Source organism: Apium graveolens, chromosome 8 (genome assembly GCF_009905375.1).
Source record: "Apium graveolens cultivar Ventura chromosome 8, ASM990537v1, whole genome shotgun sequence".
In the NCBI taxonomy this organism is placed as follows: Eukaryota; Viridiplantae; Streptophyta; class Magnoliopsida; order Apiales; family Apiaceae; genus Apium; species Apium graveolens.
In genome coordinates this window covers 5,569,223-5,581,128 of record NC_133654.1, presented here as the reverse complement: position 1 = coordinate 5,581,128, position 11,906 = coordinate 5,569,223, and the positions used below count along the sequence as shown (strand labels likewise).

At 34.7% G+C, this 11,906-nt stretch overlaps 2 protein-coding genes across 4 annotated transcripts; both read left to right on the top strand.

Annotated features, from left to right (window-relative positions):
* The first annotated feature begins 4,504 nt into the window (after positions 1 to 4,504).
* LOC141680592 (uncharacterized) lies at positions 4,505 to 9,192 on the top strand. 3 transcript variants are annotated; one of them, XM_074486776.1, is made up of 8 exons: positions 4,505 to 4,570; positions 4,866 to 4,990; positions 5,538 to 5,620; positions 5,989 to 6,110; positions 6,463 to 6,627; positions 7,353 to 7,446; positions 7,986 to 8,185; positions 8,407 to 9,192. In XM_074486776.1, exons 1-7 carry the CDS (start codon positions 4,537 to 4,539, stop codon positions 8,179 to 8,181), a joined length of 819 nt encoding a protein of 272 aa, XP_074342877.1. In that variant the 5' UTR covers positions 4,505 to 4,536; the 3' UTR covers positions 8,182 to 8,185; positions 8,407 to 9,192. The 3 variants fall into 3 exon arrangements, with proteins under 3 accessions (XP_074342877.1, XP_074342876.1, XP_074342878.1); XM_074486775.1 differs by lacking the exon at positions 8,407 to 9,192 and having other exon boundaries at positions 7,986 to 8,399; XM_074486777.1 differs by lacking the exons at positions 4,505 to 4,570; positions 8,407 to 9,192 and adding an exon at positions 4,615 to 4,676 and having other exon boundaries at positions 7,986 to 8,398.
* Positions 9,193 to 9,802: 610 nt separating this feature from the next.
* LOC141679190 (uncharacterized) lies at positions 9,803 to 10,537 on the top strand. The gene has a single exon (XM_074485698.1). The coding sequence runs from the start codon at positions 9,803 to 9,805 to the stop codon at positions 10,535 to 10,537; it is 735 nt and encodes a 244-aa protein (XP_074341799.1).
* Positions 10,538 to 11,906: the final 1,369 nt, after the last annotated feature.

The window sequence follows — 11,906 nt, the reverse complement described above, 5'->3', positions numbered from 1 at the left end:
AATAGAAAAAGTTCATGTCGAATTTATTCTAGATTTGTGATAATTAATTTGAGATTAATCCCTTGTAATCGATACCGTTGTTGTAACACCTTTCAAGTTTAATAATATTTTTATTTAACTTGAATTTTGTTTCAATTTTTTATTCCGCACTAAATTCGATTAAACGGTACAGTTTGTATTCAACCCCCCCTTCTACAAACATATTGGAACCTATCACCCATTGTTTCAGGTTCTTTCTTTTCACTTTCTTTATCCGAATCTTCAAAAACTATCTTCTCCGGAAAGTCAAGAGCTTTATCTGTTTCCTCAGCTTTATCAAGATTTCTCTTGCGAGTGCGAGAACGTGTTTGCATAAACGCTCGCTAGAGTACCCGAAACACAACCGGAAGCAGTAAGTAACAAGTCTTAATCAATGAGTCCTAATGACCACTGATGGCAAGTACATACACTAAACAAATTAACACCGAGTCCCCGGCAGCGGCACCAAAAACTTGTTAGGCACAAAGCATGCGCTAAATAATTCACGCAAGTATACACATTCGCAAGTAATATAGAATGATTTCTAGTTCATTTCCACAGAGACTCTGATTAATTATATTTAATTAACACTTGCTCACCAATGTATGATTATTCTTCAATGCCAAGATAATAACAATTAAGATTGGTTAACTAATATTAACCACGAGAATTAAACACTTGAATTAACAATATTAAACATACATGAGATCCTAACTTCATTACTACTTCATTCAATAGTTATTGTTATTAACCTTAGCATGTAATAGTGATGATATTAATCAAACAACACGAAACTGATAAACGCCAACTTCCGTTGTACGAATACCATTCTATCAAGCATCCACAATTTAGATAGAAGTTGAATAGGTATCAATTATGTTGAGACCCTATATGTCTACAGAATTTGACAACATAACGATTTAAGCGCAAGTTATTCATGATGATTACACAGGGCAAGTAAAACGGTTAGAGTTACCCACTAATTATGCATACAATACATAAACCTATGCTAGCATGTCAAGTTCTAAATCTCAAGATCCACTGTCGCTTCACAAGAGATTAACAAGCTATCTTACATGTTCGCGACGCATATAAGACGAATAAGCACAGCCTATACTAGATATCATACAATCACCACATACCAAGGTATTAGACAATTAACTAAAGAAATCCATAGTAAATCCGCTAGAATCCCATGATCACGATTAGCCCATGATAGAACTCATCGTCACCATGGGTTCATATGAAAGCATGATAATAACACAACGATATAAGGCTAATAAAAATACTTATAAATAAAGAAGTACGTCACAAGAGTATTAAGGTTCAAAGCATAAAGAAAACTAGCATCCACTGTTACAAAGAATTAAAAGAATCACAAGATAAACGAATGCTTCCTCTTCTTCGTTGTTACATGCTAAAACGGTCTTCTCAATCTTCTTGCCTTCGCTCTTGATTATAAAAACGTCTTCCCATAAGGTTTATATAAGCGTCCAGGAGTCACCACGCCAACAGAAGCCCAATTGTACTTGAATTAATAAAATCCAGATTCTGAAATTCCGCACGCACGCGGTCGCATGCTATCTCCACGTGGCCGCTTGCTGGCATGCGGTCGCCTTCTCCCGGCGCGCCGTCGCGTGCTACCTTTCTGGAAAATTCCTTATTTTGCTCCTCTTTTTGCTGATTTCTTCGCTCATCACCCCTAGACTGATTCCAAGCACTTCCTTAAGCTTTATTTGATGAAAACCACATATCTAAGCAAGTTTTTCCCTGAAATACAAAAATACTAGAAAACGCGTCAAATACATAAAATACTTGAGTCCAAGACACCAATTCAAGCTGTTATGAGACGCTCAAAGTGGGTATAAAATGCCACTTATCATAAACCTTATTCAATAATAATATACCCATTATAATAATAATAGCAAGAGGTAAACTATATAAACTGAAGTATAATTTGGTGTAAGCGTGGAAAACTAAAGTGACAAAGAAGCAATATTAATAAACCTTGTAAATATCCGATGGATGTGAGGTTGCTACTTTTGCTTGCGCTAGGAGCATCTATGCCTGAGGATAAACCAATAAAAAGTGGGGAATGTGAAAAAAGAAGAAGCTATATTGTTATTAACAAAATAGTAAATGATGCTCAACAGTGAATAAGCAATTCACAAAAGAATATAATCAATATCACATCCAATTTGTCAAAATTAATAAACTGCAACCTTTAGTAACCTGATGAGTTAGTTGGAAAAGGTTAATGGCCCTAGTTTTCATTAGAATCTGACTGATTAAATGTGCATGATATGATTTTCTATCTCGACGTTATTTACTTTTTGTGTTTCGCTGGCTACATACCGGTATGCTGAGAGAGTGAGAGTCAGGTTATAACTTTTGATAAAATAAGATTTCTTGTAAAAGTGTTGGATAGCTCAGACCCCCTAAATTCAGTTACTTATTACAACACTTGTGAGATCAAAGTAAACATTCCTCGTTACCAAAGTCATTTGTTGATGATTTGAGAGGAGTGAGGACAATAGCTAGTGTTACAATTTTTCATAATAAGGCTCTATATGGTTAACTGGCATAACTACTTAGATTCAATTTAAGTAAAACCAATTTTATGTTTTCTAATGTAAAGATTAAATTTTTCTCCTTGATCAAATATGACATAATTATTATCTAATTAAATAGAATCATTAATCATTAAATTGATTATCCAGTAACATTAAACAACTAAAGGTATGCATTAAACGTTGGTAACCTGAAGAGTTAGTTGGAAGAGGCTGAGTACTCTCAACTCCAGCCCGTCTTTTCCGAGACGGAGTTCGTCTTTTCCGAGACGGAGTTAGTGGATTCCCATGAATGACGGGAAGAGGAGAAATTCCTTAGAGTAGGGAAAAACATAAATTATGAAGCACTTATTATGCGTTAGTGATACGTTATTCAGAATGTCAATAAGACATATAAACTGAAACCCCAAAAAAAGAGAAATAAGACACATTTGTCCTACCATTGACTGAAGTATGAACTATAGAAAATTAATCCATGAGTATAAAATTACATAATAATATTGTGTATGGTTGTAAAATTGGAGATGAGAAACAACATACCTATATTCGTTTGTTGGAAACTATTAGGATCTATGTTCTCAGCCAGTGTAGATTGATATGTTGAGTTATGATTAACTATTATGCTCTGAGATGCATTAGTTGCTCATTTTTTGGATACTACAAAAAGAAAAGCAATACAAACTTAAGCAAGAATCATCTAAAAAAGGTCGATAAAAACAGAGATGGATTAATAACAAACCATTATGCACGGATGATAGAGATGATGGTTCAAGCGGTTCACGTTTATGATTTTGAATGTAGTAACCATGATTTTGAATTTTAAATTTTTGGTTACGGTTATTCAGTAAGTTATATCAAGCATGTAAACTTTATTTTGAAAACATGGATCGATTCGCTAGCATGGATAGTCCGACAACATACAACTAAAGTACAGTGTATATATTTAATTGGGTCGACCCATTTTATCATCAGATGCTTTAGCATTTTTTTTTGACCAAAAAGTACAAAGTTAGTAAGGGAAAGAAGTGTAGTTTCCATAATTTGGCAAACCCAATGCTAATAAAATTTAGGAGTATATTGATATTGATATTGATTCGTGCTAGCAACACGAGGTTTAACTGTTTTGTACCCAAATTTTGTGCACGTACAGCTGCTTAAGAACAAGAGAAATGTGGGCCAAATATGATGAGATTTTTTAAGAAAATAGGAATATATGACACAATTCCCCCGTTGTGTTATCACTGGGCAGGGCAGCAACGTACTTCCTGTTATGAATTTGCACCTTGCGCACTTGTACTTTGTTTCAATAATAAATTTATACCAGAATTTTGAAAAATTCAGTTTACATCCCTACACTTCAATTTTAGGATTTTTTATGGACCCATTTTCAGAATTTTGTTGAATTTGGTAAGGGTAAAACCGGAAATTCAGCAATATACTCAATCAAAATAAAATTTATCTTGTTCAAATAATATTAAAAATTGTATATTTTTTATATCAACTATAAATTAATAAATTTTAATTTTCAAATAGCACTATTAATTTTACATTCTATTTTAATTTTTATAATTTCACTTTTAAAATTTTATTACTCTACTTAATTAAATTTAGTTATATAATTAAAAATAATTGTTAAAAATATTTTTTTATAGAATTACATAATATTAGAATTAATAATATAAAATAAAAATCAAAACTGAAATTAGTATTACCATTTAAAAATTAAAAACTTACAACTTTATATCAAAATTCAATTTTGACATTATTTAAAAGATATAAAATTTAATTTACTTAATATTTTTTATAAATTTCCGATTTTACCCTTATTCAATTTAGTGAAATTATGAAAAAGGTTAATAAACTAAAATATAAGTTAAGGGTGAAATCTGATTTTCCCAAATTTCTAATACATATTTGTTTTTTTGTCACAAATCAGGAAAGCTAGTCAATGGCTCAGTCCAGCTTCACTTCCACTGACTCACGTAAGAACATACCTTTATATTTCTAGTACAAACATACAAATTGCTACACATGTGTATCTGGTATCATTTTGTACTTGTTAGTCTTTCTTTTTGTGGTGTTGTCTAGGTACATGACAAGTCTTGAAATGACCTTTTTACTATGCATATACTCCGTCCGTGCCGTTGATTAGGATTATTATGGAAATTGTATAGAAATGAACGAGACAGATGGAGTATATTCTAACGAAGACTTGTTGGTTATACTATAAAAATATAGTTGTGTTAAATTTTTACTAATTATTGTGGTTTGCATCAGAGGTTCAGACAGAGCTGAAGAAAGTTGTGATACAAAATGAGCATGGTGAAAATCTTGTGGGCTTATTACATGACACTGGATCTTTGGAGATTGTGGTCATGTGCCATGGTTTTCGATCCACAAAGGTTTGTGACTAAAACTCTTAATTATAATTCTAGCTCTGATTTGTGTATCAATTATGAGCAGAAGTGTATTGTGTAGGATAAAAAATTCATATCTTGATTAGTAGAAAGCAGATTGAATGTTTAATGAATTTTTATTTAGCAATATTGTTGTAAAATGCCTGTTATACTTCCTTTTAGGATTGGAATAGCTAATTGCCTAATCTCATCTGTTCAATCTTTCATCAACACACAACTCAAGCATGAATCTTCTAATAATACACAAAAAGGTTGTGCTCACAAGTCACTAAAGGTTTCGGGGGAGCTAGTAAGTTAACTTGGCTTTTTCCGAATCCTGAGATACACTGTGGTGTTACACTCTTCAAGTCAAATGAGTTTTGAGTGACTGAGTGAGGAGGGTATGAACAAATGAGCATGACATACACATTAGGCCCTTTTTAAACACCTTAAGGTTTAAAATGGTAATTTAACTTTTCTCCTCCTCCATCAATTAGATATTTTTTATGTCTATAATGATGTTATTAACTTTATAAAGCATTTCTTTCTTCAGGAATTTAATGTTTTGGTGAACCTTGCTGCTGCTTTGGAAATGGAAGGGATTAGTGTCTTCCGCTTTGACTTTGCTGGGAATGGGTAAGATTATAGGGTAGTGTGGATATGAAAAATGAGAACTTTGGCTATTATAGAATTGAGGCATGAATAATTGTAATAAAATTGGCTATTATAGACCACTTGGTTCTGCTATGTATTGAGCTTATAGTTTCTGTGAGTGTGACGCAATTTTGGAAGTACATTATGTCCAGAAGTACAATCGTCAATCTTGATATAATTTCTGCACAATAGCAGATGGAAAATTTCATTGTATCTTAATTTTTTATGATAGTGTACATCATTTTGATTCATCCAACATGAACTTCCTTGGTGACATTGACTATCACCATAATGCTCAGCCTTGAAAGTTGCAGGTTCTAGTTTATTTCTTATGATAAATTGTTACCCAGGGAAAGTGAAGGGTCATTTGAGTATGGTAATTATCGGAGAGAAGCTGAAGATTTGCGAGCTGTAGTTCTTCACTTTAATGGAATGAATCGTCCGGTAACTGCAGTTCTTGGGCATAGCAAAGGTATAGATTTTAAACTTTGGTAGTCAGTGTTCCTATAGTAATTAAGAAATGAAGCTAAGTTACCGCATAACAAGAGTACAGAAGTTTTTAGATCAGAATTTGATTGTTTGTGCAATCCAGCTACTATAAATGTGTAGTTTTGGAAATTTACCACGTTTCTCACAAGAGCATTTGCTACAGGTGTACTTGCACATGCACAAGCAAGTTCTTGATCAGGTTTAGAACACCCTTAGGTTTTGATGTAGACCCTACCGATGTCTTGATCTAGTTAATGCAGAGCCCAAGTCTACAGATATTTTTCATCAAATTCTTGATTTCTATTAGTCTTACATTCAGATGTCTATTATTACAGGAGGAAATGTGGTGCTTCTTTATGCATCTAAATATCATGATGTCCATACTGTTGTCAATCTTTCTGGCCGCTTTAATCTGCAGCATGGCATGGAAACTCGTCTGGGTAAAAGCTTTTTGGAAAGAATAAGAAAAGATGGATTTATAGATGGTAAAACTGAACCAGGTGAGCTTCATATAAATTGGCTGCTTTTTTCTCTATAGAAACCAGTCTATTTTTGCTTGCTTCGATTTCTGGCACAACCTCTCATGTTTCTGTTTCTACAATTTATCATGTCATTGCTTACCTGCATTTTAACGGTATATTAACAATGACAAAATGGACATACATTCCTCACATAAAAAGAGAAGTGCATGAATAATTTCTTCCAAATTTCTATGCTAACTTCCGTCAATCTTTGTAAATAATTTATCCTATAATATAGATCAAGAAATACAAACCAGTGATTCCTCGGGTGTTTTGATGGTGTTTAGAAAATTCTATTGAAGCACTGTGATCCGCTTATCTGCCAGCTGTTGTTGTAGAAATGCTCTTTAAAGTACTCTGGTTGATGATGAATTGATACACTTCCCAGATGTGCTGTCAACTGGTTCCGTAGCAACGTTTAATGTCACACTATTAGAACTCTTTCACTTGACCAACGTAGCTTAATTGCCCCGATTCACATAATTTTGTAAGGAACAGAATTCACTGGGCGTATGAAGAATCATTCTCAATTAAGATTGTTCCGTTCTTTTATTTGAGCTGAATGGTTCATTTTATCATATCTAGCTGTACGTTCAAGATTTAAATAATTTAAATTGTAATTTTAAAATGACCACCTAGTATGTACATTGTCTCAGAATAAATTGCGCATGATGTATCTGATAACAGATAGATTGTAAGTGTAGGAGAAGCTAGTTACAGGATAACCGAGGCTGGTTTGATGGATCGCCTCAACACAAACATGAATGAAGCCTGTGTACAAATTGAAAAAGATTGCAGGTCAGATGACAGTTCATGTTTTTTCTACATTACTTGATTTATATGTCATTTGAAATTATACACTCTATGGCTGAAATGATAGCGGCGTTGAATTAGTACACATATAAAGGTAAGCTGACCATCTGTAGTATAATTTCTCTTATCAAAAGAGTGAGCAGAGTCTTAACATGCGAGACCGATCTCAGAAATTTCAGCAAAAACGACCTGTTCTGTAAACCGAATAATTATGACAATTTGATCGTTTAAAAGTTTTTTCAGCAAATAGTGGACTCATCAACACAAAAATATTGGCATATATAATTAACGCAAACCTTAGATTGCCTGTATCAACTTTGCTTTGCAACGTAATTCTTGCAAAATCAAGCAGAAGTCCTGCAATCCCTTGACACATGATCACATTTTTTTTTTTTGCAGTAAGTATGGTTAGTTAGTGCTGCTCTTAATTGTGCCCCTAGTTAATTCTATGGGAAATACACCATTTATTCAATAATTTTTCAGTAGACATTTCACATTTATAGAATTCATGAAACTTGATTCAGGGTCTTGATAGTCCATGGATCTGCTGATGAAGTGGTTCCTGTTGAGGATGCATTATCCTTTGGCAACACGATACATAACCACAAGATACACATTGTTGAAGGGGCTGACCATTGTTACACTTCCCATCAAGATGAATTAGGTCCAGTTATTCTACCATTTATCAAGGACGGCTTGCAGCAACACAAATATGCTTGACCATGTACGTTTGATGCTTCTTCTGTTCTTTGAATTTGAATTCCAGGTTGCCATCAACTACAACTGATTCTTATATTACAATTAGACTACTCAGATTCTTATATTGCCAATAAGACTACTGTGGAATTTTCTTTTATTAAACTCTTGCAGCTCTATGTTGTTTATTGACGTTTCACAAAATTAAACTTAAAAACAGATCCAATTTTCTATTGTTATCGAAGACAGGTGGAAAATTATCTTCACCAGCATTTGACTTCAATGGCTCAAATCCTGTAATTGAAACTAAGCTCTTTGTATAATTTAAAGATTTCATCCCAGCAGATAGTAGCCGGAAACTTTTTGGCCTCTTTCTGAACAGAGTTATACGAGAAACAGTTGGCTTCATCAGACATTAGTAGAATATCACCACAGTTAAGGTAGCTAAGAATAGAGTGTACTAACACATCTGTTTCAGTACTTAGCATCAGAGTCCAAGATGCCTCAACTACACCACCACCACGAAAACATTCAACAATGGAATCATTGAAGTCGGTGATATGAGCATGTCCAGCTTCTGAAGATATTTCGCGAGCATGTTTAGATTCATTAGGGGGCATAGTTAAACAAGTAAACACCTCCTTATTTGAATCGAATCTGTCCAACAAAGAAGGCCATTGATACAACCTTTGAACAAACTCCTTTGTGGTCAGAATCGTTGCATACAGTAACACAAACAATGCCTCTATCAGAACCAACAATTATAGACTCATCAGATGACCTGCATCCAGGGTAGGGAAACCGAAGATCAACCATAAGTGGACCAGGACTTCTGTTAGCTGAAATCACTCTTGAAGCTGATAATCAGGAGCTGATTACTTCCTGATATAATTAAGGAACATGAATATCTCTTTATGCTAATTAGTAGGCATCAAATTATTACCATATTTCATTGTAACTGTTAGCACATTTGCTGCAATAATGTTGCTGCTATGCAGTATAAGTAAGGCCTTAGTTATCAATAAAATTATAATCTCCAGCTTCTACATTTTACTTCTCTTACACATTAGCCTGTAATTTTATTCCATATCCAACATTGTAATTTTATTCCATATCCAACATATTGGTATCAGAGCTCTAGTCTTAAGGGACTTGTGAGATGTAAGAAAAACCTCAGACACACATCCTAAACACAAACACACACCACAAAAATACAAACAGAAACACAAAAACACTCAAACACACCTCCAAAAACACAACACACAAACAGACACACACAAACACAAAAACCAAAAATCTTTGATTCAAAATGGATTCGGATCATACATTCACCAGCATTGCACCTCCTGCTTTCGATGGTGAAAACTTCCATATTTGGGCAGCGAGAATGGAAGCTTATCTGGAGGCAAATGATCTATGGGAACCGGTTGAAGAGGATTACGAACTTCCTGCCTTACCAAATAATCCAACCATGGCTCAGATTAGACATCATAAGGAAAGGAAGACCAAAAAGGCAAAGGCAAAAGCTACCATGTTTGCCGCTGTCTCATCAGATATATTCACAAGAATTATGACCATGAAGACTGCATTTGAAATCTGAAATTTCCTCAAAAGCGAGTACGAAGGAGATGATAGAATCAAAGGAATGCAGGTGCTGAATCTAGTCAGAGAATTTGAGATGCAAAGAATGAAAGAAACTGAAACAATTAAGGTATATTCTGATAGACTTCTTGGAATTGCTAACAAAGTTAAACTCCTTGGAACTGATTTTCCAGATTCTAGAATTGTTCAAAAATTACTTGTTACACTTCCTGAGAAATTTGAAATTACGATTTCATCGCTGGAAAACTCCAAAGATTTGTCAAGCATTACCTTGGAAGAATTGTTAAATGCACTGAAGGCACATGAACAAAGGAGACTCATGAGGAAAGAAGGATCAGTGGAAGGTGCCTACCAAGCTAAATTTCAGAGCAACAATGGAGGAAAAAACAGAATGTGGCAGAACAAAAACAACAAGCCTGGAGAATTTGAGAGCAACAAAAATAATGACACTCGAGTCTTTCCACCCTGCTCCTACTGCAAAAAAACTAATCATCCTCCAAACAAGTGTTGGTGGAGACCAGATGTAAAGTATCACAAATGTGGTCAGCTTGCACATATGGAAAGAATATGCAAGTCTCAGCAAGAAGTCAAAGCCGCTGAAAATCAGTACGAAGATGAAGAACAATTGTTTGTAGCATCATGTTTTTCCACCAACAGCTCAGCAGAAAGTTGGCTTATAGATAGTGGTTGTACAAACCACATGACATATGATCGTGAACTCTTTAGAGATCTTGATGAGGCTGTTGTTTCTAAAGTCAGAGTTGGAAATGGAGCATAAATCGCAGCAAAAGGCAAAGGAACAGTAGAAATCCACTGTCATACAGGTTCAAAATTTATTTCTAATGTCTTGTACGTTCCCGAAATCAATCAAAACCTTTTGAGTGTTTCTCAGTTGATAGAAAAAGGCTACAAAGTGCTGTTTGAAGATAACCATTGCGTCATTAAAAATTCAAAAGATGAAGATATTTTCAAAGTTCAAATGAGAGGCAAAAGTTTTGCCTTAGATCTGATGAAAGAAGAGCAAGCTGCTATACACAAAGAAGACGCTGACACAATGTTATAGCATAAAAGGTTAGGGCACTTCCATCATGCTGCTATACTTTTTATGGAGAAGAACGATATGGTGAGAGGGTTGCCTGTCTTAGAGAAGGAGCCACCAAATTGTGTTGCTTGTCGGTATGGAAAGCAAAACAGACTTCCTTTCCAACAAAATAATGCTTGGAGGGCCAAAGAAAAGTTACAGTTGGTGCATACTGATGTTGCTGGACCCATGAGCACACTATCATTAAATGGCAGTAAGTACTATCTTGCATTTATTGATGATTATTCAAGAATGTGCTGGATTTATTTTATGAAACAGAAATCTGAAGTTGCTGAAATTTTTGGTGCTTTTAAAACTTTGGTTGAGAATCAAAGCAAGTGCAAAATCATGATGATCAAATCTGATAACGGCACTGAATACACATCTGAAAAATTTAACAAGTTTTGTAGAGATGCAGGCATTGAGCATCAGTTTACAACACCATACACTCCTCAACAGAACGGTGTTGTGGAGAGAAAAAATCGGACAATTATGGAGATGGCGAGGTGTTTACTCCATGACAAAGGACTGCCAAAGAAATTTTGGGCCGAGGCTGCAAATACGGCTGTCTTATTACTGAACAGACTGCCAACAAAAGCTTTAAGAAGGGTGACTCCATTTGAAGTGTGGCATGAATACAAACCCAAGTTGAATAATTTGAAAACATTTGGTTGTATTTGTTTCTCTCATATCCCTCAGGTTAAGAGAGACAAATTGGATAAAAAATCAGAATCAGCAATTTTTATAGGCTACACCTCAAATGCCTATCGGATCTACCAACCACAAAACAACAAAATCATAATTAGCAGAGATGTTCATTTCCTTGAGGCTGAAAAATGGAATTGGGAAAAAGACGAGCAGGATATGAGTCAAGAGAAAAATGATGATGTGGATGACGAACCTGTTAGAGGAACCAGACCACTCTCCGAGATTTATGAAAAATGCAATGTGGCTTTATTGGAACCAGCTGGGTATGAAGAAGCTACAAATGATCAGAAGTGGATAGTTGCAATGCAGGAGGAGCTCAAAATGATCGAAAAAAATCAGACATGGGAGTTGGTGGACA